The sequence below is a fragment of the Rhinopithecus roxellana genome, chromosome 13, assembly GCF_007565055.1.
Source record: "Rhinopithecus roxellana isolate Shanxi Qingling chromosome 13, ASM756505v1, whole genome shotgun sequence".
NCBI classification, from domain to species: Eukaryota; Metazoa; Chordata; class Mammalia; order Primates; family Cercopithecidae; genus Rhinopithecus; species Rhinopithecus roxellana.
The window spans coordinates 48,018,905-48,045,344 of record NC_044561.1 but is presented as its reverse complement, the minus strand read 5'-3'; the positions used below and the strand labels follow the sequence as shown (position 1 = coordinate 48,045,344).

Sequence of the window (26,440 nt, the reverse complement as noted above, 5' to 3'; positions counted from 1 at the left end):
AAGGAATTGTCTTTTTAAATTTTTAATTTCATATATCTTTGTAATGTCAAAGTTTAATTTTTGTTTAGATCACACCATTAGTCATACCACTATAACAAAACCTTCTTCCGTTCCCTCATTCCCCTTTCTTGAAAACAGACCTTATTTTCCTGCAAGAAAATCAGATATTTTTTCCACAATAAAATTAAAGTAGCTATTAAAGATTTTAGGCCGGGCGTGGTGGCTCATGCCTATAATCCCAGCACTTTGGGAGGCTGAGGCAGGCAGATCATGAGGTCAGGAGATCGAGACCATCCTGGCCAATATAGTGAATCCCCGTTTCTACTAAAAATACAAAAATTAGGTGGGCGTGGTGGTGCATGTCTGTAGTCCCCCCTACTCGGGAGCCTGAGGCAGACAGAGGTTGTAGTGAGCTGAGATTGTGCCACTGCACTCCAGCCTGGTGATAGAGCAAGACTGCATCTCAAAAAACAACAAAACAGATTTTAATGGTAAAATTCTTTGGTAGGTTTTGGTTGATTTGATTTTGTTCTTAGTGTGTGCCATTTTGTTATTTGTTGGCACTAACATTTTTTCTCAGTGTGTTGTTTTCTACTAGATAAGTTTTATCACATTTTAAACTTTGATTTACATACATTTAACAGTGTTTCTGTTTGGGAGTTAACAAATAGTGTTTACTTTTCTACAGAAAAGAACTTTAACAGCCATGTAAGCACCTGCTTTGTGCAATGCATATAAAGCAGGTTTCACATGGGTTACCAAGTTTTGCAAATTCTAATTCTTCCCTAATAGGTGCTTACTACAATTCTGTAGAAGAGATGAGACAATTACTAATGTCATATTATGTCTTGTTTCTTATGAGTGGTTTCAGCTAACTGTTAAAACAGTCATTCTTAAAGTGTGGTCCCTAGACCAGCAGTATCAGCATGACACTGGGAGTTTGACAGACTTGCAAGTTCTCAGGCCCTACTCTGGGCCTACTGAATATAACTCTTGGGGTGGGGCCAGGGATGATCTGCATTTCAGCAATTCTCTAGGTAATTCTGATGTGGGCTAAAATTTGAGGATTACTTCCTAATAAGAAAGCAGAATGTCTTCTAGCTGGGGTGATAAGGAAAGTCAGATTATACTTTATTTAGTGAATTTTGGTGGAGTGGAAATGACGCTGGATCTTGATGGATTGGTGATGAAAAGACACAAATACCCTTTGTGTTCCAGGTATATGCTGAAAGAGCCAGGACTCTAGTTTGAGAAGGAATGGGAGACAGGCCTCTGAAGTAGTTTGAAAACAGACTGCTTTCTTTTCTTTTGCGATATTAATGAAACTCATTGATCTCAATGAATTTTGTGTTTTTTTTTTTAAATGGGTCCCCTGTCTCTGGGCTAGTCATTTAAACATATGTAAGTTTTGTTTTATATGGATAAATGTAAACTTTTTATTTTATTTTATTTTATTTTATTTTAGTAGAGACGGGGTTTCACCATGTTGGCCAGGCTGGTCTTGAACTCCTGACCTCAGGTGATCGACACGCCTCAGCCTCCCAAAGTGCTAGGATTATAAGCGTGAGCCACCGTGCCCAGGCTTTTTTTTTCTTTTCTACATGCTGTAGCTTGTATATCTGTTTCCCTTCTTTGAAAATGTGTGCTTGGAAAAATTGATTGCAGAAGCTCTAAAATAGCCATGAAATCAGTAGCAAATTTTCTCTTAGATGTACTAATTAATGAGATGCTGCTATATTTTTTTCTTTTAGGGAAAACATAAAACAGATAGTAAAACTCCTTGCAAGCGTTCGAGCTTTGGATCATGCTATGTCTGTTGCAAGTGACCACAATGTGAAAGAATTTAAGTCTTTGATTGAAGGAAAATAGATCTGTGAGACTGAAAAACCTATTTGCTTGATTACCATTCCCAATGTGTAAATTTTGTATATATGTAAAGTTTCTTAAACTGTAAAATAGCGATTCTTCTTTTAATACAAAAAACATTATATTCAATACTGTGTCCTTAAATGATATTTCTTCAGAATGAAAGGAATTCAGATTATTTCTAGGAGTCTATGAATGTTTACTGCCTGTCATACTTTGTTTACAGAAGTATTTTGTATGGTCATTTAAATTAACCCTCTCAGTTAATTGTCCCCTGTAAACGATGTGTGCAGTGTAAATTGTGTAATTATGCATATATATATTTATACCACCATGGATTTACTTTCACACTGGAAATTTGTGGTGTTTTTCTACAGAGGAAGCCTTTTAACAGCAGAAAATTATCCGGTAGCAAATTGTCTTAGGGAAATTACTACACTGTTGTAACAAAAGGGCTGGCAAGTGACTAAATGTTCATTACCTTTTGGTTAGCGTTGCTATCACTGTAGCTGTGCTGCCTTAACATTGAGATTTGAGTTGTGGACTTAGTCGTTGAGTGAATGTTGAACTTTCTTCCTTGAATCAGCGTTAGAGTCAAATGTGGGTTTAATGTGAATGCTAAATGATATATGCAACATACTTTCAAATGGAACATAGAAATTTCACTTTTGAGAATAATAAACCCACAACCTAATTGCATGGTTTTGGGCTGACCGTCCTGTCTCATTCATGATTTTACTCCCTGCCCAGCTTGCACATACATGCATTTGAATTTTAGTAGTCTGTCATATTTAAAATCCCACATATGTGAGTTAAATATGCAATAAAGAATACGCCTTGCTGATTAGCCACACCCAGGCAATTTAATACCCATGGTCTTCTATAATGTTTATATCACATTGTAAATATTCAAAGAACTTGTTTTAAAGTTTATGCTTTCTGATTCTGTGATTTTCAAAAGAGGAATTTTTTGGAAATTAAGGACTATTGTTTGATAATTATATATGTAATTAAGCTTTAGCCAAGCATTAAATTAATTTTTAAATATATCCTTTGTTGTATTTTCCTGATGACTAAGTTTGCAGCATTTCAAATGACTAATAAAGTGGGACTATGAGCAGGCCCATGTGTACCCTTGATCAGAACATAATATGCAGAACAGTGTCATGCACTCTATTTCCTCTGTTAATTTTATCTTATCCCTATATCTTTGTATTAGTTCATTCTCAGGCTGCTATAGGGACATACCCAAGACTAGGTAATTTATAAAGTGGTTTAATTGACTCACAGTTCTGCATGGGTGGGAAGGCCTCAGGAAACTTACAATCATGACGAAAGGCACATCTTCATAGGGTGGCAACAGAGAGAATGAGTGTCGAGGGAAGGGGTAAGCCCCTTATAAAACCATGAGATTTCATGAGAACTCACTAGCAGGAGAACAGCATGGCAGAAACCACCTGCCATGATTCAGTTATCTCCACCTGGTCCTGCCCTTGACATGTGGGGATTATTACAATTCAAGGTGCGACTGGGTTGGGAAACAGCCAAACCAAAACAGTATTCATTCTGGATGAATTTTCTGTTACACCTTACTGGCCTACTAAGTAGAATTAAAGTCAGAACACCTATTCCTCATTTTAAGTAGAATAAAACATATAAACATGTATATGTATCACATGCAGATCATTTAGGCCTTAAACTGCATATTATTTCCAAACCCATTAGACTAATTACCCTGCTTTTAAGAACTCTTGGCCGGGCGCGGTGGCTCAAGCCTGTAATCCCAGCACTTTGGGAGGCCGAGACGGGCGGATCACGAGGTCAGGAGATCGAGACCATCCTGGCTAACATGGTGAAACCCTGTCACTACTAAAAATACAAAAAACTAGCCGGGCGAGGTGGCGGGCACCTGTAGTCCCAGCTACACGGGAGGCTGAGTCAGGAGAATGGCGGGAACCCGGGAGGCGGAGCTTGCAGTGAGCTGAGATCCGGCCACTGCACTCCAGCCTGGGTGGCAGAGCGAAACTCTGTCTCAAAAAAAAAAAGAACTCTTAAACTCAGGCTTTTTATCCTATGAAATCTGTCAGGCTATAGGTTTCAGGAACGGGTTTGAACATCACACTAGGAATTTGATGTAGGGTACATAAAACCAATGGTTTTTCTATCTCAAGCAGAACATTTTTATTCCTGATATAGCTTAAGGACATTATTTCTTATGAAAGGAATTCTCAAAAGATAAATCCAGAACCATTTTAATAAAGCTGGTTTTGCTTTTTAGTTTTTTCTTTTGGAGCAATCCTCTGAATTAACTCCAAAATAGGTGACAAATGTTTTTAAGAAGGAAAACTATTGAAACAACAGTCAAGAGTGACTAGTACTACTGTAGCCAATGATGTCGATGTCTCACCATGTCCCTGTTCTTGCCACTGGTGTCCTCTTGCAAGTACTTGCTCCTCTGCCTGAGGGCTTTTCTTTGGCCTGTGCAACAGGCTGGAGTGTCCTGGAGATACTTCTTGGAACAGATCTCAGCCAAGGGAGGAAAGGAATTGGAGGTTAAATGCCCCAGTGAGTCAGTTGGGGTCCTCTTGGGAGCAGACACTGAGATGGCATTAAATGTACAAGAAGTTTACTGGGGGGGGGGGATGTGTATAAGAGAAAACAGAGGGGAGCCTGGAGGAGGCTGGGAAAGCTGTCAGTGAGGCAGGCAGGTTTCACCTGTGTGAAGGAAGGAGGGAGGGATGAAAGTCTCAGACATTGGTGCAGTTCTAAAGTTTCAGCAGGGCCAACTGGCAGCCCTGACAAGTACAACCAGGGTCTCCTTGGTAATATGAGATCTGAGAATTTCATGATCACCAAACCCAATTTGCTAATCTCTCAGGTAGGAAAGCAGATATGGTCCACATTGCCTACAAGAGGTCTTCAGCTGAGTAGAGCCATCGTTGCCTGCAGTGGTAACATTACCAGCATCCAGAATTGGCCAAAAATGGAAAATGCTAATAATCGTCCTCGAAATCATGAAACCCTTACAAAAATGGTCAAATGTTACAGAGCTGCAATATAAAATAGGAAACTGTAAGTTGCTACATTGTAGTGGTGGTTTATGGTTACAAGAGCTCTTCTTATCTCTAACATGGTAATATGCGTGTAATAAAGGGAGTCTTGCCCATTCACTGATTATGACAAAACATTTGATCTGTTGTTTCAAGTAAATGAAAATGAGAAAAACGCTGGCACTACATGTAGGAAGAAAAATTAAATATATCTGAATGTTTGGGAGGTCTTGTACTTTCATAAATGTTTTGAAGACTGCCCTCCAGAACTGAAACTGTCCATGGATATGGGGTTTACAGCTGCTAAGAGCTGCTTCAGACTGCCCAAACACAGGCTGAATATTGTTATATGGAATTGGTGTCGAAGTGCAATGTGGACTGGCCCCTGGCTTGCTTCTGGAGTCTAGCCCCCAGTAATTTGTACTGAGTTCCTGTCAGTCCTAACTCCAGAGGCTTAAAGGATACAATCATTCAGTACCATGAGAATCCCTAGCACATGACTTCTTAGGATCTTGTTAAATATCTTTAGGAAAATATATGAGAAAATTTTTGACAAAACACTGCAGAAACCATTCTAAGCTACTTTGCAAAAACATTTTGATCATGAAAGCTTACCTTTTACGCGTAACCTTAGTGAAATTGCTGTTGCTTTGGGACCCAGAGTCAACTTGAACAACTTGAACACAGCTCTAATCTTGAAGGTTGAGCCCTGTTTTTGGCTCCGGCACTTTGATTTCCACAAGAATCCTTGTGTGTCATTAAAATAAACCCCCTTCACTTGATCTCTCTTCAGCTGGTCTCTTGTTCCAAATGAAAACACTTCATTTTTATCTATCACAAATTTCCTGTTTGTTCTAGTGGCAATTTCCTGTCTGTGGTACCTGCAAGTTATTTTTCAGTTTGTTTGTTTGTTTTTTCCCCCACAGTGATTCTGCTCTCGAGCTTATTAGTTTTTTATTCATAGGATTTCCATTTTTCTAATTTAAAATGTCATCCTTCACTGGTTACATTGAATTTCTTTAAAGAAAAAGCTAATGCTATTTGTAACCTACTGTTGCATTGTCTTTCAAGATCACTGTTTTCTCTTGAACAACGAGCGATTTCTTTCTCAGTCATTGGTGGGGAGCATGGCCAGGTACAACTAGGGTCTGCAGATCCTGCTATACTATACTATATTAGGACCAGGATCTGCAGAGCACTATACTAATTGCTCTGCAGATCCTGATCCTGATATAAAAGTTAGCCTGTGTAACCTGAGAAGAAGCTGTTAAAGGTTACTGAATCAGATTGTGACTATTTCCCTGATTTTCCATGTTGTCAAGCATTTTTGACACAAAAAAAGCCAGACAAAAGAGAAAAGCAGGCACTACTACTAATTCACATAGTAATCACCTGTCAAAATTTATAGCCGTGCACTTGATATAGTTTTTTAATGTGATTGTTTGGGATTATCATTAATCATCTGTAAATACGTAAATTCTTGTATAGTCTGCCTGGGACATATTATTAGGTTGGGCCATATATTGCCACTATGTGAGGTTTTTTTTTTTTAACCTATGGAAATAACAATTCCATGTTTCCACATAATGAATTGCATATTTCAACAAGAGTTACCCATAGGAGAAATAACTTGCTCACAAATCAACATTGAAAATTTAGGGTGTTTATCTTTAATTTGTTCTATTGGATGTGATATCTGAAACACCTACCTGGGGCTGTCTCTCTCCTGATGGAAAGTCACATCAGCCTTGTGTTAATTTCTTTTAGCTGGTGTTACAAATTACCACAAACTGGGTGGTTTAAAACAACAAAAATGTATTTTCTCGCAGTTCTGGAGGCCAGAATCAACAGGGCCATGCTCCTTCCAAAGGCTCTAGGCTCAAATCCTTCCTTGCCTCTTCCAACTTCTGACGGCTGCTGACAGCTTGGCTATTGCCACATCGCTCCAATCTCTGCTGCTGTCTTCATATTACTTACTTTCTTTCTCTTTCTCTCTCTCGTGTGTGCATGTTTAATTTTCCTCTGCTTCCCTGTTATAAGGACACTTGTGATTGCATCTAGGGCCCTAGGGCCCACCTGAATAATCCAAAATAATCTCAAGACCCTTAATCAAATCTGCAAATTAATCTAAATTAACATTCACAGACAAGAACATCTTTTTGAAGTAGCATTTTTTTAGCCTCCCACAGGCTCTTCATTGCTCAGTTTCAAGGGTTGAGTTGGTGTCAGCCTGTCTCTGTAAGCCCTTAGGATCTCACTAAGAAGTCTGTGTATGCCACTTAACCTATATTTTAAGTCATCCTACCCGAAAGACATTTCAAGGTCAGTGAAAATTTTTCCAGCTATTGTCAAATGCTGTAGCAAAAGTAGAAGTATAAATAGGAAAGAGGGACAAGAAAAAGAAGATAGAACCAGTCAAGCCACTAGTCAAATTGCCTTTATGTTTTTCAAACACTGGGCATGTTTTTTCATGACTAAAATGAGATGTGGAAAAGCTGTGGCCGTCTAACAATCTAGGAATAATAGTCTTGCTACCCTCCAGTTTAATTTGAAGAAAGAAGCAGGAATTCCAACCCAGAACCCAGAAATTTTGATCTAAATCTCCTTAGTTCCAAATAAAAAGGAACCAGGAATATGCAGAACACCTGTTCCTGAAAGAGCTTAGTACCCATGCTTCACACTATAAGAAAGGATGCGTTTCTAGTGTAGCCTTACAGACACACAGGCACGGTGGAAAGGATTTTGGGCTTTGGAGTAAGCAAGTTTGGTTTCAGTCCCCAACTCCTCTTGAAACTGAGTGATTTCAGTTGTCATAAAAAGGTACCTCTCAAGCAACGCATTTCGTATCGACAGTTTTTTTCTGAGACAGTACTGAGATAGAAACCCCCTCCAGTTCTTACAACGAAATCCAAGAATCTTTGTATTTCTCCTTCATGACTTGGAGTGGCTTCTTTTCTAATAAATTTAGTTCCGTGTCCTGAAACCAGGGTGGGTGCAGCTTCTCTAAAATGGATGAAAAAATCAAGTCACATGACAGGGCCTGAAGAGGGAAATGATTTTTGCAACATAACCAAATTTAAATTCTGCTTTGGCTGTTAAAAACCAGAAGGAGAAGAGGTAAACAAAAAGCAAAGGCAAGTGGAGACAGTTTGAGTCCTGGGTTCTTCAGGTTTTCAATTCCTTTCTGCCCTGTTGGCTTTGACTTCATTCTCTTACTTATTAGGTCTATTCAATGGAAGCAGAAATAAATCTATGGGACACGCTGATATTAGCCAGGAAGCACAATTTGTTGAAAAATGAGGATGAGATAAAAGGGTCAGGTGCCTTTAGTCACTAAATTCCACGGTTGGCAAAAGCTATTCATCCTTCAGTGACAACCACAGCTGTAGTGGCCTCCCTACAGCCATGTTTTGTTGGACTCAGCCTTGAGATTCTGGTTTGTGACTTCCCACTCTCCATCGTATACACCTGAGCACTCTTCGATCGCACCCTGTGAGCTCCAGAACACACAAGAAAAGGCACCAAACAGAACTGTCCCAGAGCAGGCATTAGTTTTTCTTCTGCTACCTACCCCGATACTCAAGACTAGGAACTCGGTGCCATTTGCTGGGCTGTCGACACCATGGACAGCTCTTCAGGCGCCACCTAGTTGGCTAGGCGAGCCGACCATATCGAGCCCTCCCTCCTCTCCCGTCAGGCCCGTGGGGGCGGCAGGGGGTGGTCCTGACGCCCAGCTTGGGGAGCAGCAATACGCAGCCCCCCAAGCTTTTCTCCTGAGTCCCTCCCCGGCGCTCACGCTCTGAAGAGCCCACGCAAAGGGACCAAGGAGGCCGGATCTTCCCTATCCTTGCACCCCCGGCGGTGGGATCGCAGCTCGGCTTGGGGGCGGCTGCAGGAGGCGAAGGTCGGTGGAGACTGAGGCTCCGGCCGCCCGCTGGTGCCCGGCCTGGCCTGTTGGCGCAGAGTGGGCGTGGTCTCCCTCCTGACGCCCCGCCCCTTCCCTCGCGAGGGGCGGATCTTCCGTCCGCTGCCGCGGCGCAATGCGGAAGAGATGGGCCTGCTGGAGCGGAAGTGACGCTTCTAGAGGCTGTGGCGGCGGCTGCGGGAGAAGGAGGAGGAGGAGCCGGAGGAAGGGGTGAGCAAGCCGGCGGGGGGCGGGGAGCGGCCGAGGCCAGACCCACCGGCAGCCGGGCGGGCGGACGCCTCCAAGACCAGCCTCTGCCTCCGCAGCCTCAGCGGGAGCGGTGAGGGGCGACCGCGAGCAGCCGGGGTGCGGGAGAGCGGGCGGGGTTGTGAGGAGACCACGGGTTGTGCAGGGCGCCGCGTCAGGCTGGGGGCTGGTGACAGCGGCTGTCAGCCTGCCCGCGGGAACGAACCGAATCCGCCTGGTCGCCCGGGCATCTCTTCTGGTGCATAAATGGAGGGTTTGGGCTTCTCGGCTCTTCATTCTCTCTGAGAAGGAGCCGTTTTCCCGAGCAGTCGACTTCCCGGGACCCCGAGGAGCCCCAGTCGGGTCGGTGCCCCGAGTCATGACTCTTCCCGGGTGGCCATTCGTATTTTTCGGCCCCGCCTGCCGTGCCCCGAGCCGGCGGTAGCCCGGGGCAGGGGAGGCGGTGGTAACCTGTGCCGTTTCCCTTGCCCTTCGTCGCCACCCCCGGGAGAGCCTGTCGCGTAGAATAATCCTTTTCCTCCTCCTGCCCCCTAAGGAGCTTTGAACCAGCCTTGTCACCCTTCCCTTCCACCTCCGTTCCTTTCCCCTCGAAGGAACTGCTTGAAGTTTCCAAATCGGTTCCCTTTCAACGTAGTGACAGATCTTGAAGCAGGAAGCTGATAAACAACTCCGAACGAAATACGCTCAGAATTTTTCCTTTCAGTAAGCATAAATTAAACGGGAAACTCAACCAAACCGTTGATGGACTTACAGTGTTAAAACCTTGTCTTGCCTTGGTATGAGAATTGGTAGCTTTTCCTCTTGCTTTTTGGTAAAATTAAGTGACGACTTATCTTTTGGAATAAGCCATTTTCTCCCTGAGCTGTCTGTTTTTTTCCCACCCCAACCCCCCATCAAAACCTGGCAGGGAGAGACTTTTGGATGCTTTGCAGTCCTTGCTGCAGAAGGAAACATCAGCTTCATTTGCTTTGCTTTGCTTGGTTTCCACAGGGCTGCCTCCGAAGAAAGGAGAATGGCGTTCAGTAAAGGATTCCGGATCTATCACAAATTGGATCCCCCACCGTTCAGCCTCATAGTGGAAACTAGGCATAAGGAAGAATGTCTCATGTTCGAGTCTGGGGCTGTTGCTGTGCTCTGTAAGTCATCTGTTAGAGCCCAATTTATCATGGTCTCTGTTTTGATTTGAAATAATTCAGATGCAACCATTTTTAGAAAAGAGCCCGACAACCCTTTCACTGTATTTCCTCTAGCAGATTATGCTTGTATTTCCTTCTAATCAAACTTATTTTCCTGTAAACTTTTTGTTAACAGGTTTTTGTTGAGGGGGGTGCAGGGCGATGCCAGTTTTGGTGCAGGAGTTTGCTTTCTTGGGTTTTGCTGCTGCTTCTAAAAGTAAATGTTTTTTTCCAAAGAAATATTGTTGCAGTTTGTATCATATATCACATAAACCCATACAATGTCTTGCTTGACATATTTACTGGTAGGTCACTTCTAGTAGTAGGTATTATCTAATGTTATCCAATATTGTTGGAGTATTTATGTTATGGCCGTTATGTTTTCATTAAGGGAATTGTAAACAGCCTCTAGATTTTCATGTGAGATACATGATTGATTTCATATTATTTTAAGAAGTATTTTGATAGTCTAATTTAAAGAAAAGGACTATTGTACCACAATAAAAATAGATTAGTAAGGTTTGAGTTATTTTAGGGGCAGATGGGTGGAATTAAAATTAATTTGAATACTATGTTTCTTTCTTAACGTATGATATGCCAGGTGTGGGGGCTCATGCCTGTAGTCCCAGCACTTTGGGAGGCCAAGGGGGACAGAGCGCTTGAGGCAGGGAGTTTGAGACCAGTCTGGGCAGCGTGGTGAAACCCTTTCTGTACAAAAAATACAAAATTTAGTCTGGTCTTGTCGTGTGCACCTTTAGTCCCGGCTACTCAGGAGGCTGAGTTGGGCGGATTGATTGAGTCTGGAAGGTCGAGACTGCAGTGAGCCTTGATCTCGCCACTGCCCTCCAGCTTGGGCATCACAATGAGACCCTGTTTCAAAAATTAAAAAGAAAAGAAAGTATATGATTATATATATATGATTTAGGCAGATAATCCTAGTGTTAGGATTAGTTTAGTTACTGATTATATCCTTATAAATTAAAAATAGTGTTTGAAAGGCATACTTACAAATATAAGCCCTTAAATATCTTAAACTACTAAGCTTTCTCCGGCCTCAGTAAATGAAGAGCTTAAGACCACACTCTTTGCATATAGAATATTAATGTCAAAGTGTTAACTTGACTAAAATAGTATAATTGCATCTGATGGGGAAAAAGATAGTGACATAATGAAAAGTCTTAAGCAAAGAACAGTGTATTAGAAATAAATATTTGGTACATAAGTTTTTGAATGAAGGAGAAGGGGCTCTAGGTCTAAGAAATAAGTATAAATAATATTGACTAAATCAGTATGGGCTTAATTGCTTCAAGTTGTTTTTTGGATTTAAATCAAACTGTACCTTGGTACAGTATTAATTTCCATTGCATATATTTTTATACAAGTGTAATTCTTTTTTTTTTTTTTTTTTTTTTTTTTTTTTTGTTGAGACGGAGTCTCGCTCTGTCGCCCGGGCTGGAGTGCAGTGGCCGGATCTCAGCTCACTGCAAGCTCCACCTCCCGGGTTTACGCCATTCTCCTGCCTCAGCCTCCCGAGTAGCTGGGACTACAGGCGCCCGCCACCTCGCCCGGCTAGTTTTTTGTATTTTTAGTAGAGACGGGGTTTCACCGTGTTAGCCAGGATGGTCTCGATCTCCTGACCTCGTGATCCGCCCGTCTCGGCCTCCCAAAGTGCTGGGATTACAGGCTTGAGCCACTGCGCCCGGCCACAAGTGTAATTCTTATACTGATGAATTCTTAATAAAAATATTGGGGGTGCGAATGTTTGCTTTCCTGTGGGAAGCATTTTTCAGCTGCTTGTGTTTTTTGGTGACATTACCTGACTTACTAATCTTGTATAAATTCTAAATGTGTCTTTATGATTACTCATAACAGCAAGTCAAATTTTCAGCTGCAAACTGTGTATTACTTATAGTTTTTAGAATTATTGCTGTACTTTACTCCAAGGTTAGAAAACCTAAGAATAATCATATTTCCAAAACCTCCAGCAGCCATCTTTTATGCCAAATAATGATTTGTTTTTGCCAAAAGGCCCTAAAACATTTATTTTGGCATTAATGTGCATTCTAAGGAGAAAGAATATTAAAATATTGTCTAAACTATTCTGTTTTCATTAGGTTTAGACTATGTGAGTAATTCAGAAAAAAAAATGTTGGAATATTTCCTCTTTCTATAAAGCTAACATAAACGGATGTCTAATCTCTTGGAATGTCATTATCTTTCCTACTATAAACTTTACAGTAATATTTTCTTCAGTCATTTGACTTAAAATTAATTTGGCCTTCATTTTGGAGTGATACCAAGGTTTGTATTGTGCTGTACAGTGTTCACTTTTAAAATCTTCACACTTTAAAAATGCCTATTGTATTCAGAAGCTGTGCTTGGAAAATATCAATGTGTTCTCTTCATCTTCAACAATCCCAGCTCCCTGAATTTCAGTGCATGCTGCATATTCATCTACCTGTAGAAGCTTCTAAAATCATGTTTTGTTTGTTTGTTTTTTGAGACAGGGTCTCACTCTGTTGCCCAGGCTGGAGCGCAGTGGCGTGATCTCGGCTCACTGCAACCTCCACTTCCCAGGTTCAAGTGGTTCTCCTGCCTCAGCCTCCCAAGTAGCTGGAATTACAGGCATGCGCCACCACGCCTAGCTAATTTTTGTATTTTTAGTAGAGACGGGGTTTCACCATGTTGGCCAGGCTGGTCTTGAACTCCTGACCTCAGGTGATTCGCCTGCCTCAGCCTCCCAAAGTGCTGGGATTACAGGCATGAGCCACTGCGCCTGGCCCTAAAATCATTTTTTATAGTAAAGCAAAGTGTAACCCTGTTTTTCACCAAGATTAAGTTTATTCTCCTCAACCTGTTATTTGTCCAGTGTTGATCTCCTTTAAGGAGATCTGGTGTTTCCTCAGTGCCTTCCCAAGCACCATGCTTTTTTCAGCTTGATCATACTGTTGCTTTTTACACCTTCTTCCTCCAAGATTGTTAGAGTGCTGCTTCTCTAATCTGAGCCTGTCAGTCCCACTGAGGTCCTCCTCGGGTCTTCTTCCTTCGTAAGACTCTGCCCCAACCACTCCAGCTCACCTTTATCTCTGCCTTCCCTTCATTTCTCTAGAACTTACTCTGTATCACAAGTTGCATACTTTGTTTTCGTTTTTATTTTTTGAGACAGGATCTTGTTCTGTCACCCAGGCTGGAGTGCAGTGGCATGATCACGGCTCACTGTAATTGAACTCCCTGGAACTCCCGGGCTCAGTTGATCCTCCTGCCTCAGCCTCCTGAGTAGCTGGGAGCATAGGCGCACACCACTATGCCCAGATAATTTTTTTGTTTGTAATTTTTTGTAGATGTGGGGTTTCGCCATGTTTCCCTGCTGATCTCAAACTCCTGGGTTCGTGGTCTCTACCTGCCTCAGGCTCCCAAAGTGTTGGGATTACAGGTGTGAGCCACTGCTCCCAACCAAGACGCATACTTCTTGTGTGCTGGTTTTGTTGCTGTCTAAATGCTCATATGTAGGTGTTTTTCTTGGAAATGGGTGGTGGAAGTGACCTTAGCAGGACTTGGTCTTTATGTACCCAAAGTTCCTAATTTCAAGTCTCTACTTGCCCTGGCTTTACTTTAAAGAGTAAATTTTAAACGGACATTTTAATCAGCGTACAGTGTTGAGGATTAGCAATCACTTAATTTTCTTGGCTTATGCTGAAGTGTCATGAGATACCAAACATGAAACTTTATCTTTCATGTTATTAGCACATACCAAAAGGTTGCAAGTAAAAATACAATGAAAATAGTCTCAGACCATGGCTCCCCTTAGGGACCCGAGTGTTCACTAATGCAGCCTCAAGACTGTCTTTATGTTGATAGGATTCTAAGCTTAAATCAGTCATGATGTTATGACATTATCAGTGTTATAGTCCCCTGGGCAGCTTTTACAAATACTGGTATCTGGGCTCCAGCCCCCTGGATGTTCTGATATAATTAGATTGTGATGCTCATTTCTGAGCAAAGCGTATATAGGCCTTTCTGTGATAGATTAGGGGATTGCTTTTTTTTTTTTTTGGCTTGCAGATTTTATCCAAAATAACCATGTTTCCAGAATTTTAATGCTGTTGTCTTTTATGGGGCTACTAAGTAGTTTTCTTAAAACTCTCAGGCTGAACTAAGTGCCAATACTCTTGTAGCACTTTGAGTATAGTGCCTTCATATCATGGGGAATTGTGCTCAGGTTCTGTGTCTGGATGCCGTGCTCCTTGAGGAAAAGGCCCCGTGTGTCTTAGTAATATTTGCAGTCTTAGTGCTTAGTGTAGTGTTTTACTCATACTTGAAGAAAATGTGATTATTAAATGAATGACAGTAAGGGAAAGACTAACCTAGATTACAAAGTTGATAAACATGCAGTTATTATGTTTGAAAATATGAGGTCTTTTTCTGTATATTTTTGTTGTTGTTGTTGTTGTTTGAGCAGAGTCTTGCTCTGTCGCTGAGGCTGGAGTGCAGTGGTATGATCTCAGTGCGCTGCAACCTCCGCCTCCTGGGTTCAAGTGATTCTCTTGTGTCAGCTTCCTGAGTAGCTGGGACTACAGGTGCACACCACCATGCCCAGCTAAGTTTTGTATTTTTAGTAGAGATGAGGCTTTACCGTGTTGGCCAGGCTGATCTGAACTCCTGAACTCAAGTGATCCACCTGCCTTGGCCTCCCAAATTGTTGGGATTATAGGCGTGAGCCACCAAGCCCAGCCCTATAAAACTTATTTCATATACATACATACATACATACATACACACATATATATATATAACATTTATTTTTTCTTTGAGACAGAGTATTTTTTTTTTCTTTGAGATGGAGTTTCATTCTTATTGCCCAGGCTAGAGTGCAATGGCGCGATCTTGGCTCATCGCGACCTCCGCCTCCCGGGTTCAAGTCATTCTCCTGCCTCAACCTCCCAAGTACTTAGCTGGGATTACAGGCATGCACCACTATACCCAGCTAATTTTGTATTTTTAGTTGAGACAGGAGTTCTCCATGTTGGTCAGACTGGTCTCGAACTCCCGACCTCAGGTGATCCGCCCACCTTGGCCTCCCAAAGTGCTGGGATCACAGGCATGAGCCATCGCGCCTGGCCTATTTCCTATATTTTTACGAATTGTTATCTGACTGAACTGCTGATATAAAAGACATATATTACACATTATTTAGATTTGTTATTGACAAATTCTATTGGAAATAACTATTACCCACATTATTAAGGTTCTTCTGAAATGCCAATTTGAAATGTCTGTGATAAATGTTATTTATTATTTCTATAAGTACTATTAATTTGTTTCAAAATTACTTTTTTTTCCCCCAAGATGGAGTCTTGCTCTGTCACCCAAACTGGAGTGCAGTAGTGTGATCTCGGCTCACTGCAGCCTCCTCCTCCTGGGTTCAAGCAGTTCTCCTGCCTCAGCCTCCCAAGTAGCTGGGACCACAGTCGTCCGCCACCACACCTGGCTAATTTTTCTGTATTTTTAGTAGAGACGGGGTTTCACCATGTTGGCCAGGCTGGTCTTGAACTCCTGACCTCATGATCCACCCACCTCAGCTTCCCAAAGTGCTGAGAATATAGGTGTGAGCCACCATGCCCGGCCTTCAAAATTACCTGTTTAAAATAGAAAATAATTTCATTATTTCTTCTGTTGCATTTATTTATTTAAAACACCTTCTAAAAAGTTCTTACCCTTAGATAACAGTTAATATGTTTTTTAGTAGTGTACCCATTTTTAGCATTACTCAGTTTTGAAAAGTATTTGTACAGCAAATGTTTGATTAAATTGCAATTTGATGTCTTTGGAATAGTGGGTCAGTGTAGCAGGTGAGCTATGTGACTAGTTTGCTGCATCTACCAGTTTAAGCAGCTTGTGTGATGGTTAGCAAGTTATAAACAAGTACATATTTTTTTCCTGGAAACAATTTATTAAGAGATAAAAGATGTCTCTCAGCTTTGTGCACAGTTCATTATTCTTCGTCTTTCTACAGTTTACACACACATATACAAAGACTGTCACAGGAGAAGGACAAGCCATCAGTCTGACATACATGTGTTACATTTACAGTCTCAGTGTTTTACAGCCCATCTCAGGCTTCAATAAAGTGAATGATTCATTTCATAATTATGTCCTAAATAGAAGATGGAGTAAAGAAAAGGTCAACATGTGGGAAATGGAGGATAACTGTAAAAACAGAAGTCATGTAAAAGATGGGGATGTGAGGTGGCGCCATGGATTCCTAACTCTTAAAATTAAAACTTTTGCTCTTTTCCATATTACATGCTAGCATAGGAGTAAGGATGAATTGCTTTTATCTGTCTAGTGGTAAAGTTATTTTCAGACTTTTCAAGTAGCATAATTTGAGTCAGATTAGGACTCAAATCATGCATTTTATAAATAGCAAGGCCATATCATTGGACCTGGTTTTCCTACAGGTTGTCCATATGAGATTCTTTGTCTACCTAATTTTTTCTTACAACGTAAGTCATAATACTATATATAATACTAAATATAAGTCATAATACTATAGGACAATATTCTGAGATCTTTGTTACAGAATGCGAAATAATCCTCTCTTTTCTATAAAACTGCATAGTTAAAGGACTAATCATAGTGAAATGATAATGGCTATCACTTACTGGAAGCTTATTCTTCCAGTCACAACATTAAGCCAGAGGTTTTTAAACTTCATTGTTTTATGGTGACCTTATTATCTCATTACGTTTTTTTGTTTTTTTTTTTTTTTCAAGAGAGAGTTTCGCTCTTGTTGCCCAGGCTGGAGTGCAGTGGTGCGATCTCGGCTCACCGCAACCTCTGCTTCCCGGGTTCAAGCAGTTCTCCTGCTTCAGCCTCGCGAGTAGCTGGGATTACAGGCATGTGGCACCACGCCCGGCTAATTTTGAATTTTTAGTAGAGACGGGGTTTCTCCATGTTGGTCAGGCTGGTCTTGAACTCCTGACCTCAGGTGATCTGCCTGCCTCAGCCTTCCAAAGTCCTGGGATTACAGGCATGAGCCACTGTGCCTGGCCTCGTTAAGTTTTTCACAACACCCCTCTGCCACAGACAATACTTAATAGTTCTGTTTATTAAATAGGTCCAATAAATATGTGTGTCCGAACAACTTTTATAGCTGTTCAAAAAAAAAAATGCAGAAAACAATAGAAAATTTATTTTCTTCATAAATAACCACAGTTTACTAATGAGATGTATGTGCTTGTTGAGCACTGAGAGCTGAATAGCTTTTCTTTTTTTTTTTTTTTTTTTTTAAGATGGAGTTTTACTCTTGTCACCCAGGCTGGAGTGCAATGGCACAGTCTCGGCTCACTGCACCCTCTGCCTCTGGGTTCAAGCAATTCTCCTGCCTCAGCCTCTTGAGTAGCTGGGATTACAGGCACCTGCTACCACACCTGGCTAATTTTTGTATTTTTAGTAGAGACGGGGTTTCACCATGTTGGCCAGGCGGGTCTTGAACTCCTGACCTCAGGTGATCTGCCTACCATGGCTTCCCAAAGTGCTGGGATTAGGGGCGTGAGCCACTGCTCCCAGCCTGGATAGCTTTTCAAACCTTGGAACAGATTGAACACTGCCATCCTCATTTCCTGTTCCACATTGATTTGCAGGTGACACTTGCTTTTATCACAGCAGCCAGCAAAAACCCAGTTTCACTAATATATATCATCCAAGGAATGCACTGCAATCTAATATGACAACTCTGAAGCACCTCACGTTGATAGTTTGGCTGGTTTCCAGCATGTGTTGAGAATCTCAGTGTTTCCTTCTGTTTAAAATATGCAGCTTTCCTGGGGGTTTGCTATAGTGCTGGGGGGCATCTTAGCACAGAGTTTAGGAGATGTGGCATTTGACACAATTTTTTTCATTCAGTTCAGATTGTGCTTTTATCCGTGTTTCAGAGATTTGGGAACTGAGGAATGGAAAGATAACTGCTCTAATGACATAGTCCTACCATTTAATTTTTTTACTGTAATTATTGTTTGTGCTGTTGTGAAGCTATTGTATTACTGTATATTGTGTGGCTGTTATTTTCAGGGGTGGGGAATGAAGCATGAAAAGAAGGGAAGGCGTTAAGGTTAAGGGTGTAATTGGTAGCATTTTCTAATGAGGGAACTGTACACTTGTGTTTTTCCCTACAAACTATTAATATATTAATATATTAGAGGAGAAAGTATGGTTTAATTTACAGTAAAGTCATTAAAAACAAAGTTTCTTTCCTGGGCCAAGTTAAATGTCAGGTTCTAGAATTTTGGATAAATGTAGTAGGTGGTAATGCCAAACAGTGTGTATAGTTTGTTTTTTTTTTAATTGCCAAATGCTGTCAGCATGATTGCCCTTTAGATAAGTTGCAGTGTCCTGTCTCTTTTTAAGAAAAATTTGCAAGTTGAGGGAAGAAGTGACTTTTTATAGTTGACTTTTTCAGCAGAGAAATCATGAAATTTAGACTTGTTGGATATCACTTTATGTTAGGGTTGCAAAAATTCATTTTCTTTTTATAAATACTTTTGGAAGGTGCATATTTCTTTTCTTATGTGCCCCTGTAGTCTGAGGAATGTACGTATTTAATAGGAAGTAACTTAAATGTCAACTCTTTAAAAAGAAAATCAACTGAACTTTTTAATTCTGGGTTGGTAGTAGGATTAACCTAGGGCCAAAACCGGTAGTTAGTTCTTAAGTACTTTCATTTCTTCACCACTTAACTTTTCTATGAGAAAATAAAAAGGAAAGGCAGAACTTCCACTCTCACTGAATAGTGAAAACTCTGTGACTTTTTATTGCATCATCTCATGTCTATCAGATGTTCTAACTTGTCCTATAAAATATAAGTAACTCAGGACTGTAACAGGAGCTTCTGACCACAGTGGAGTAACAAGAACTAGATTTACCCTCCTATCTTAATTAACAACAACAAAATGAACAAAATATATAGAATGATTTGCAGACCTTGAACAAAAGGCAGCGTAAGATGCTGACCCTCGAGAGAAGGGAAACAAGTGAGGTGGGCTTTATGAATGCTCCAGCTTACTTCCTGGAGAGCTTCCAGGCCACAGCAGCAGAAGAGTCACTCAAACAAAACTTAACAGGATTCCTGAGTAGGGAATATGGGGAGACCAAGGCAGCCAGAATCTCAGGGCTGTGTGCTAGAGACGAGACAGTTGCACAAAGAGCTCCAGAGATCTGTAGAGGACTCCGCTTGAGACCAGCTGAGTGCTGATCGGTGCCAGTGTGTAAGGAAACCATTTGAGGCAGGGAAAGAATCACCAAAAAAGATTAGGCAGAAAAATTTCTGGAGCTCACACAGGGCTAGAAATAGTTCATGTTTAGCAACCAGAGTGGAGAATTGGGTTGAGTAGTGAAAAGGGTATACTGCATGGAGAATTGGGTTGAGTACTGAAAAGGGTATACTGCTACAGTAAAGGGGCAAAGTAGTCCTAGACTAAATTCCACTCCAGCCCTCCCTAACAAAGCTTAAAAGCAAGACCCAAAGGAATGACACTGTTTCCAAGTAACTTAATTTCCAAATAACTGTATCCCAGAATGAAGTTTAAGAATATTTATAGGAATATAGGAAAATACACCTCATAAGGAGCAAAGTCAAATGTAGAAACAGATGCTGTAATAGATAAGGACATTAAAACAGCTATTATAAATATACTCCATATACTCAACAAGTAGAGGAAAATATGAGCCTGTTAAGAAGAGATATGAAAAATGTGAAAGAGGCCAGGTGTGGTGACTTACACTGTTAATCCCAGCACTTTGGGAGGCCAAGGTGGGCGGATCACCTGAGGTCAGGAGTTCAAGACCAGCCTGGCCAACGTGGTCAAACCCTATCTCTACTAAAAATACAAAATTAGCTGGGCGTGGGGGCAGGCGCCTGTAATCCCAGCTACTCGAGAGGTTGAGGCAGGAGAATTACTTTAACCCAGGAGGTGGCGGTTGCAGTGAGCCAAGAGCATGCCGTTGCATTCCAGTCTGGGCAACAGAGCAAGACTCTGTCTCTAAAAAAAAAAAAAAAAAAAAAAAAAAAGTGAAAGACCCAAATTAGACTTCTAGATGTGATAGGGATTACTGTATTAGACATTGCAGAAGAAATGATTGGCAAACTTGAAGACATAGTAATAGAAACTGTCCAAAATAAAATACGGAGAGAAAAAAGGCTGAAATAAATAAATACACAGAGCATCAGTAAACTGCAGGATGACTTCCAGTGACCCAATGTACATGAATATGTGGATCCCAGAAAGAAGGTGGTAGGGAAGAAAAATACTTGAAGAAATAATAGCTGGCAATTTAGCAAATTTGATGAAAGCTATGAATCCACATATCCAAGAAGCTAAATGAACACAAAGCAGAACACTATACCCAAATACATGATCAAATTACTGTTTACCAGTGATACAGAGAAGATCTTAAAATTAGCCCAAGGAAGAAAAGACACACATGTACAGAAGAAGAGTGAAGATAAGAATGATAGTAGACTTTTCTTTACAAGCAATCCAAGCCAGAGGAAATGGGGAACATCTTTAAAGTAGTGGAAGGAAGAAACCAAACCAAACCATCCACCTAGAGTTTTGTACCCAACCACAAATGAAGATCGAAGGTTGAAAAAATATGAGCTAATTATAATGATTAGTAGTTTAATATTGTAGTATTACCTTTCTTAGCATCCAATATAACACTTTCGAAACTTTTGAGATCGTAAAGTCTGATTCAGTGAAATTTTGAAAGCAGCATACAAAGTGAAAGAAACAATGAAGAATGGAATAGGCTAGTGCAATTGGTTAGCCTTGTAATTAGAGTATCAAAAGGAAGTATAGTTTTAAAAATTGTGTATCATATTTTTACTGGTGACAATTAAAATTTGCTTGAGTGTTTTAATGGTCGTTAATAAGAATTTTGTATTTTATCTTTTTCCAACTTAAATAGAGTTTATAAGTATAAGCCATTGCTGATCTGTGGTGTTACATATGTGAGCACATGCATTCACATTGAGTTGCATTTCATAGCTGCTGAACCAAATTACTGAATAATTTGGCACTTGGAGAAAATAAATTTGGTACTTGGAGAGATGTATAAATTCTTCTGGGTTGGCTACTCATTACTTCCTCAGTTCAGAATGAAAAAATTTTAGACCCTTGAAATTCCTGGATAATTCTGGGCCAACTGAGTCAGTGAAAATAAAAAAAATTTTTAAAAACTTTATTGTCTCAAAACATTAAATATTTATATATGTTAAATGTACTTATTAAAATTTTATGTTTCTATTTCATTATAGTCTTATTTAACTTTATATATATGAAAGTGTGTTTACTTATATAACTAGCTCTTAGCAATAAATATTTTTTGAGTTATGTTTCATTCTGTTCACTGGTGGACCGTAGGATTGCTGTAGTCTGTTGAATCTGTTGCTGAAATATAGATAAAGTCATTTAATATCCTATGGACCATGTGTGAACTATAAGTAGAATGAATCTTCTTTTTTTAATTTTTTTTTTTTTTTTTTTGAGACAGAGTCTCACTTTGTTGCCCAGGCTGGAGTGCAGTGGCATGATCTTGGCTCACTGTAACCTCAACCTCCTGGGTTCAAGTGATTCTCCTGCCTCAGCCTCCTGAGTAGCTGAGATTACAAGTGTGCACCACCATGGCCAGCTGATTTTTGTATCTCTTTAGTAGAGACAAGGTTTCACCATATTGGCCAGGCTGGTCTTGAACTCCTGACCTCAAGTGATCCACCTGCCTCAGCTCCCCAAAGTGCTGGGGTTACAGGCGTGAGCTACCATGCCCAGCCTCTTTTTGTTTTTATTTTTAAATTCTGGAATCTTATAATTAAGTAAATTTCTAGCTGGTTGTACCTTAGTGCTCATTAGTTGTCTGTCCTTGGTTAGCATTGGGAATATATCTTTGGCCTATCTTGTTTCCTAGTTTTATCAATTCTCTTAGAGAACAGAGTAGAAAGTATAGTTTTCAGATTTTTAGTTGTGGCAAAGTGACGTGGGATTGATACAGAGCTGGGTTGAATAATTATCCTGGATGACACAATTGAGATCCAGCTTTTTGAAACTCAGATAATGAGTTAGAACCTACAAAATGAAAATGCACTTCCCCTTGCACTGGATTGAATGTTTGTGTATTCCTGAACCAAAAATGACTATTGAGATATCATGTGCTGTTTGGATCAGGTAGATCATTGGCAGAAGAAGGTAGAAATTTCTGTGATTTCCATAGTATCACAAACTGGTGGCTACCAAATGAGGAAAAGTTGGAATAGGTCCCGTATTGATGGTCTTATCAACCACTGCATACCCTCAAACCTGATGTTCTTCAGTCTCCCTTATCTCAATGGATTGCACTCCATCTACCAAGTTGTTTCAAACAACTTAAGAATCATCCTCAACACCTCTTCCCCTCACATTTCACACATTCTCTCTGTTCTACCTCTTCCCCTCACATTTCACAGGTTCTATTACCAAGTCTAGTCAATTCCTCCTCTTAATTTCCTTGAGATTCCATGCAACTCCCTCCATTTAGCTGGCTCTGTTTCAATCAAGACTCTGTTGTCTCTTTCATGGATCATTACAATTGCTTCCTTGACTGGTCCCTCTGCTTCTACTTACCCTACCTACCCCCTGCAGTCTTTTAAAAAACACAATTTAGATCTTATTATTCCCCTGCCTAACACTCTTCAGTGATTGGCCACTGAAGTTAAAATCTAAACTCTAAGATGACCTATAATAAAATCGGGTTTCAGCTTCCCTCTTCAACCTGTTACCACTTTACCTCTTGGTTTCTATATTCCAACCTCATTGGCCTTCTTTGACTTCTGAATGTACCAAATTCTTTCTGGCTTCAGGGTCATTACATATGCTGTTCTTTCTGCTCAAATGTAGTTTTTTTAAATAATAAGCTTTTTAAATTATAATACATGTAGAAAATTATATAAATCTTAAACATACAGCTTGATATATTATTGTAGGATAAACATACCCTTATTACCACAACTGGGTTGAGAAATAGAAAATTATTACTGGCATACCAGAGAGCTCTCCAGAGAATAATCACCTCATGCTCCTTCCCAATTATCTTTATTATGATCTGCAAAGATAATCACTATTCAGACCTCTTATATCATAGAATAGTTTTAAGTGTTTTTCAACTTAACATAAATGGAATCATTCTCTGTGTATTCTTTGGTATCTAACTTCTTTCACTCAATGAAATCATCCATGTTGAAACATGGGAAATCATCCATATTGTAGCAAGTGGCAGTAGTTTACTCATTTTTGTTGCAGTGTAGTCCATTTTATGAATATTAAAATATTTAGCTGTTGACATTTGCTTTATTTCCAATTTTGCTATTATAAATGACACAAGTATGAACATCCTTGTACATGTTTTTTGGTACATATATGTACACATTTCTGTTGGATATATTCTTAGGAATGGAACTGCTGGATCGAAGTATATATGTCACCTGAAACATTTTTATCTCCACTCTTTATTTGGCTAGCCTTCCTGTCTCACTATAAAGGTCACTTCCTCAGTGAGGTTTATTCTAATAATTGTCCTCCTCCAACAAACAATTTTAAATTAGGTTCTCCCATTGTAATCTGTTGGAACTCCATTACAGTACTGACTATAATTTATAATTTTGCATTTGTATGGTTATATAATACCTGTCTTCCTAATCTGATTCCTAAGAAGGTGTCACGGTACTGTTTTTATTCCTAGAACCTTACCAGGGGCCTGGCGCATGGTAGGCATTCAGTAAATACTTCTTGCGTGAATGAATGAAAGTTTTTTGTTTTTTGTTTTCCCTTAAATGTCACCAAGATTAGAATGTGAAGTTTAAATAGGACATTAATTTAGATAGTTGAATATCTTTCAGCTGGAATTTTAATTACTTTTATAAGAGGAACCTTTTCCTTTTAAAATAATTTTTTTCTTTATATATGAATGGAAAGAAGCTTAACTGCCAGCTAGTTGTGTGATCTTGGATGAATGCTGTAACACCTACTCTTTTTCTTCTGAAAATGAGAAGCTTGGATTGCATGATCTCTAGGATCCTTCACACACAGGAGGTTCTCCGGTTCTATACCAAAGTGCTGTCTGCATGCAAATAAGCTCACCACAAACTGCAGTGCATGCAACCACAGGCAAATTGTGGTTCTAGAGAGATCATTTTAACATGCAGTCTTATTTTTACGTTGTTATTGACCTTCTTTAGCTTGGTCTTCTGTATCAGCTGGGGAAGAACAGTGTATTCTCAGACCGGAAGGTTTGAGCCACAGCAGAATGTTGACATTGGATAGTGGACCCTTCATTTGCATGGCTTTATTATTTAGCTTAAATTATTATAATTCATCAGAAGTTGGAGAAATTTACATTTAAATTTCATCCTCCAAATACTTTTAAAGTTAAATGAAAGTGGCATTTAAGTTACCTATTGCTCTTGGATAAGAAGTTAATTTTGTTTCTTTCCTGTTCAGATGTGGAGTTAGCAATGCAGGTGTGATTATCATGTGACAACTATTTTATGTTTGACAAACCTCTTTTAGAGCCACAACTCATGAAAATCAAGAAATAGGCATATGATTATGTCTTCATCTGAATTTTTATAGTTTGATCCTAATACTTTATTATTTGCCTTAAATTCTAATTTGAGAAACGAGGTGGTAATACAATAATGCTGAATAATGCCAGTTATGTCACATGACATAGTATTATAGAAGTAAGTCACTGCTGGGCACGGTGGCTCACACCTGTAATCCCAGCACTTTGGGAGGCCGAGGCGGGCAGATTACAAGGTCAAGAGATCGAGACCATCCTGGCCAACATGGTGGAACCCCATGTCTACTAAAAATACAAAAATTAGCTGGGCCTGGTGGCGCGTGCCTGTAGTCCCAGCTACTCAGGAGGCTGAGGCAGAAGAATGGCTTGAACCCAGGAGGTAGAGGTTGCAGAGAGCCAAGATCATACCACCACACTCCAGCCTGGCGACAGAGCGAGACTCCATCTCAAAAAAAAAAAAAAAAAAAAAATTAAGTCACTCCAGAAAAAAAAAGGTGGAGGATGTCAAATAATATTATAGAGCACAATTGATATGTTAAATTTTGATAGAGAACAATTGATACATTTATATTCTGAGTGTTTTCTGTAGTCTGTAAATAGACCACCTCTACAGTTTCTATTTTTGTTACCTTCCAGGAGCTTAAAGAGGAATAGTTGTAGGTTGGGCCTCCCTTCAGTCATGCATGAATTTGTTTGGGTAAAAGAAGTTTGAAAACATGCACAGAACTAAAATAAGGAAGGAGTTGAGTTATCTGAATTAAGTTGTAGGATATTACTACCTCATGGCTTTATATAGTTTTAAATATTTCCTAACTTCTTCTGTGATAATGAGCAAAAGCAAACTTACTATTTTCCAAGGATAGTTTCCGTTTCAACAGGTAGAATATTAAAACTAAATTATTTAGGATGAATGTAAGGAAAACATTGATGGCAGGGTATAACAATATTTACCCTTCCTAAGGCCTCCATTCTGGAATTACTAAATCTTCTCCTTTCTTAATTTAATATACATTTACTATTTGATGAGTGTTTGAGAGCCTTGGGAAGTGTGGGCTATGGGACCATTCTAAAGATTGTAGGACTTACTACTCCCTTTGAAGTTTATGAAAGTCCAAATTGATCAGGTACAATGGCTCACACTTATAATCCCAGCACTTTGGGAGGTTGAGGTGGGAGAATTGCTTGAGCCCAGGGGTTTCAGGTTACACTGAGGTATGATCATGCCACTGCACTCAGGCTTGGGTGAGAGTGAGAGATCCTGTCTGGGGGGAAAAAAAAAAGTTCAAATGCCTATTGAACTTTTGGCTAATGCACTTCTGGTCTAGGGTAATTAGAGAAAAGTACTTCTCTGATCCCTTAGAATTCCAGTAGCTTCTGGCTCTCTCAAGATAATTGGCCAGAGTTATCTTCTCTCCTTTCTGAATGTATCCAGTATTTTAAAGAACGTAATGAGAATAATTTTTTTAACATTTTATTTGGAGAAATGGTGTAACTGTTATATATGTCACCTAGCCTCCATAATTATCAACTCATGGACACTTTTGTTTTTCTATATTTCTACCTACTATTTC

General features: G+C 40.0%; 2 protein-coding genes across 10 annotated transcripts in view; both read left to right on the top strand.

The window, feature by feature from the left end:
• PAXBP1 (PAX3 and PAX7 binding protein 1) overlaps positions 1-2,915 on the top strand; it is a 38,057-nt gene extending 35,142 nt beyond the window's left edge. For both annotated transcript variants that reach the window (XM_030914181.1, XM_010358821.2), the window contains exon 18: positions 1,752-2,915. In XM_030914181.1, the coding sequence (XP_030770041.1) occupies positions 1,752-1,869 (118 nt within the window). In that variant the 3' untranslated portion in view covers positions 1,870-2,915. The remainder of the gene's footprint in view (positions 1-1,751) is intronic.
• Positions 2,916-8,953: 6,038 nt separating this feature from the next.
• Positions 8,954-26,440, top strand: part of SYNJ1 (synaptojanin 1) — a 103,715-nt gene continuing 86,228 nt past the window's right edge. For 4 of the 8 annotated variants that reach the window (XM_030914180.1, XM_030914178.1, XM_030914177.1 and 1 more), the window contains exons 1-2: positions 9,064-9,160; positions 10,078-10,223. In XM_030914180.1, coding sequence (XP_030770040.1) covers positions 10,100-10,223 — 124 coding nt within the window. In that variant the 5' untranslated portion in view covers positions 9,064-9,160; positions 10,078-10,099. The other 4 variants (XM_030914176.1, XM_030914174.1, XM_030914173.1 and 1 more) reach the window with 2 other exon arrangements.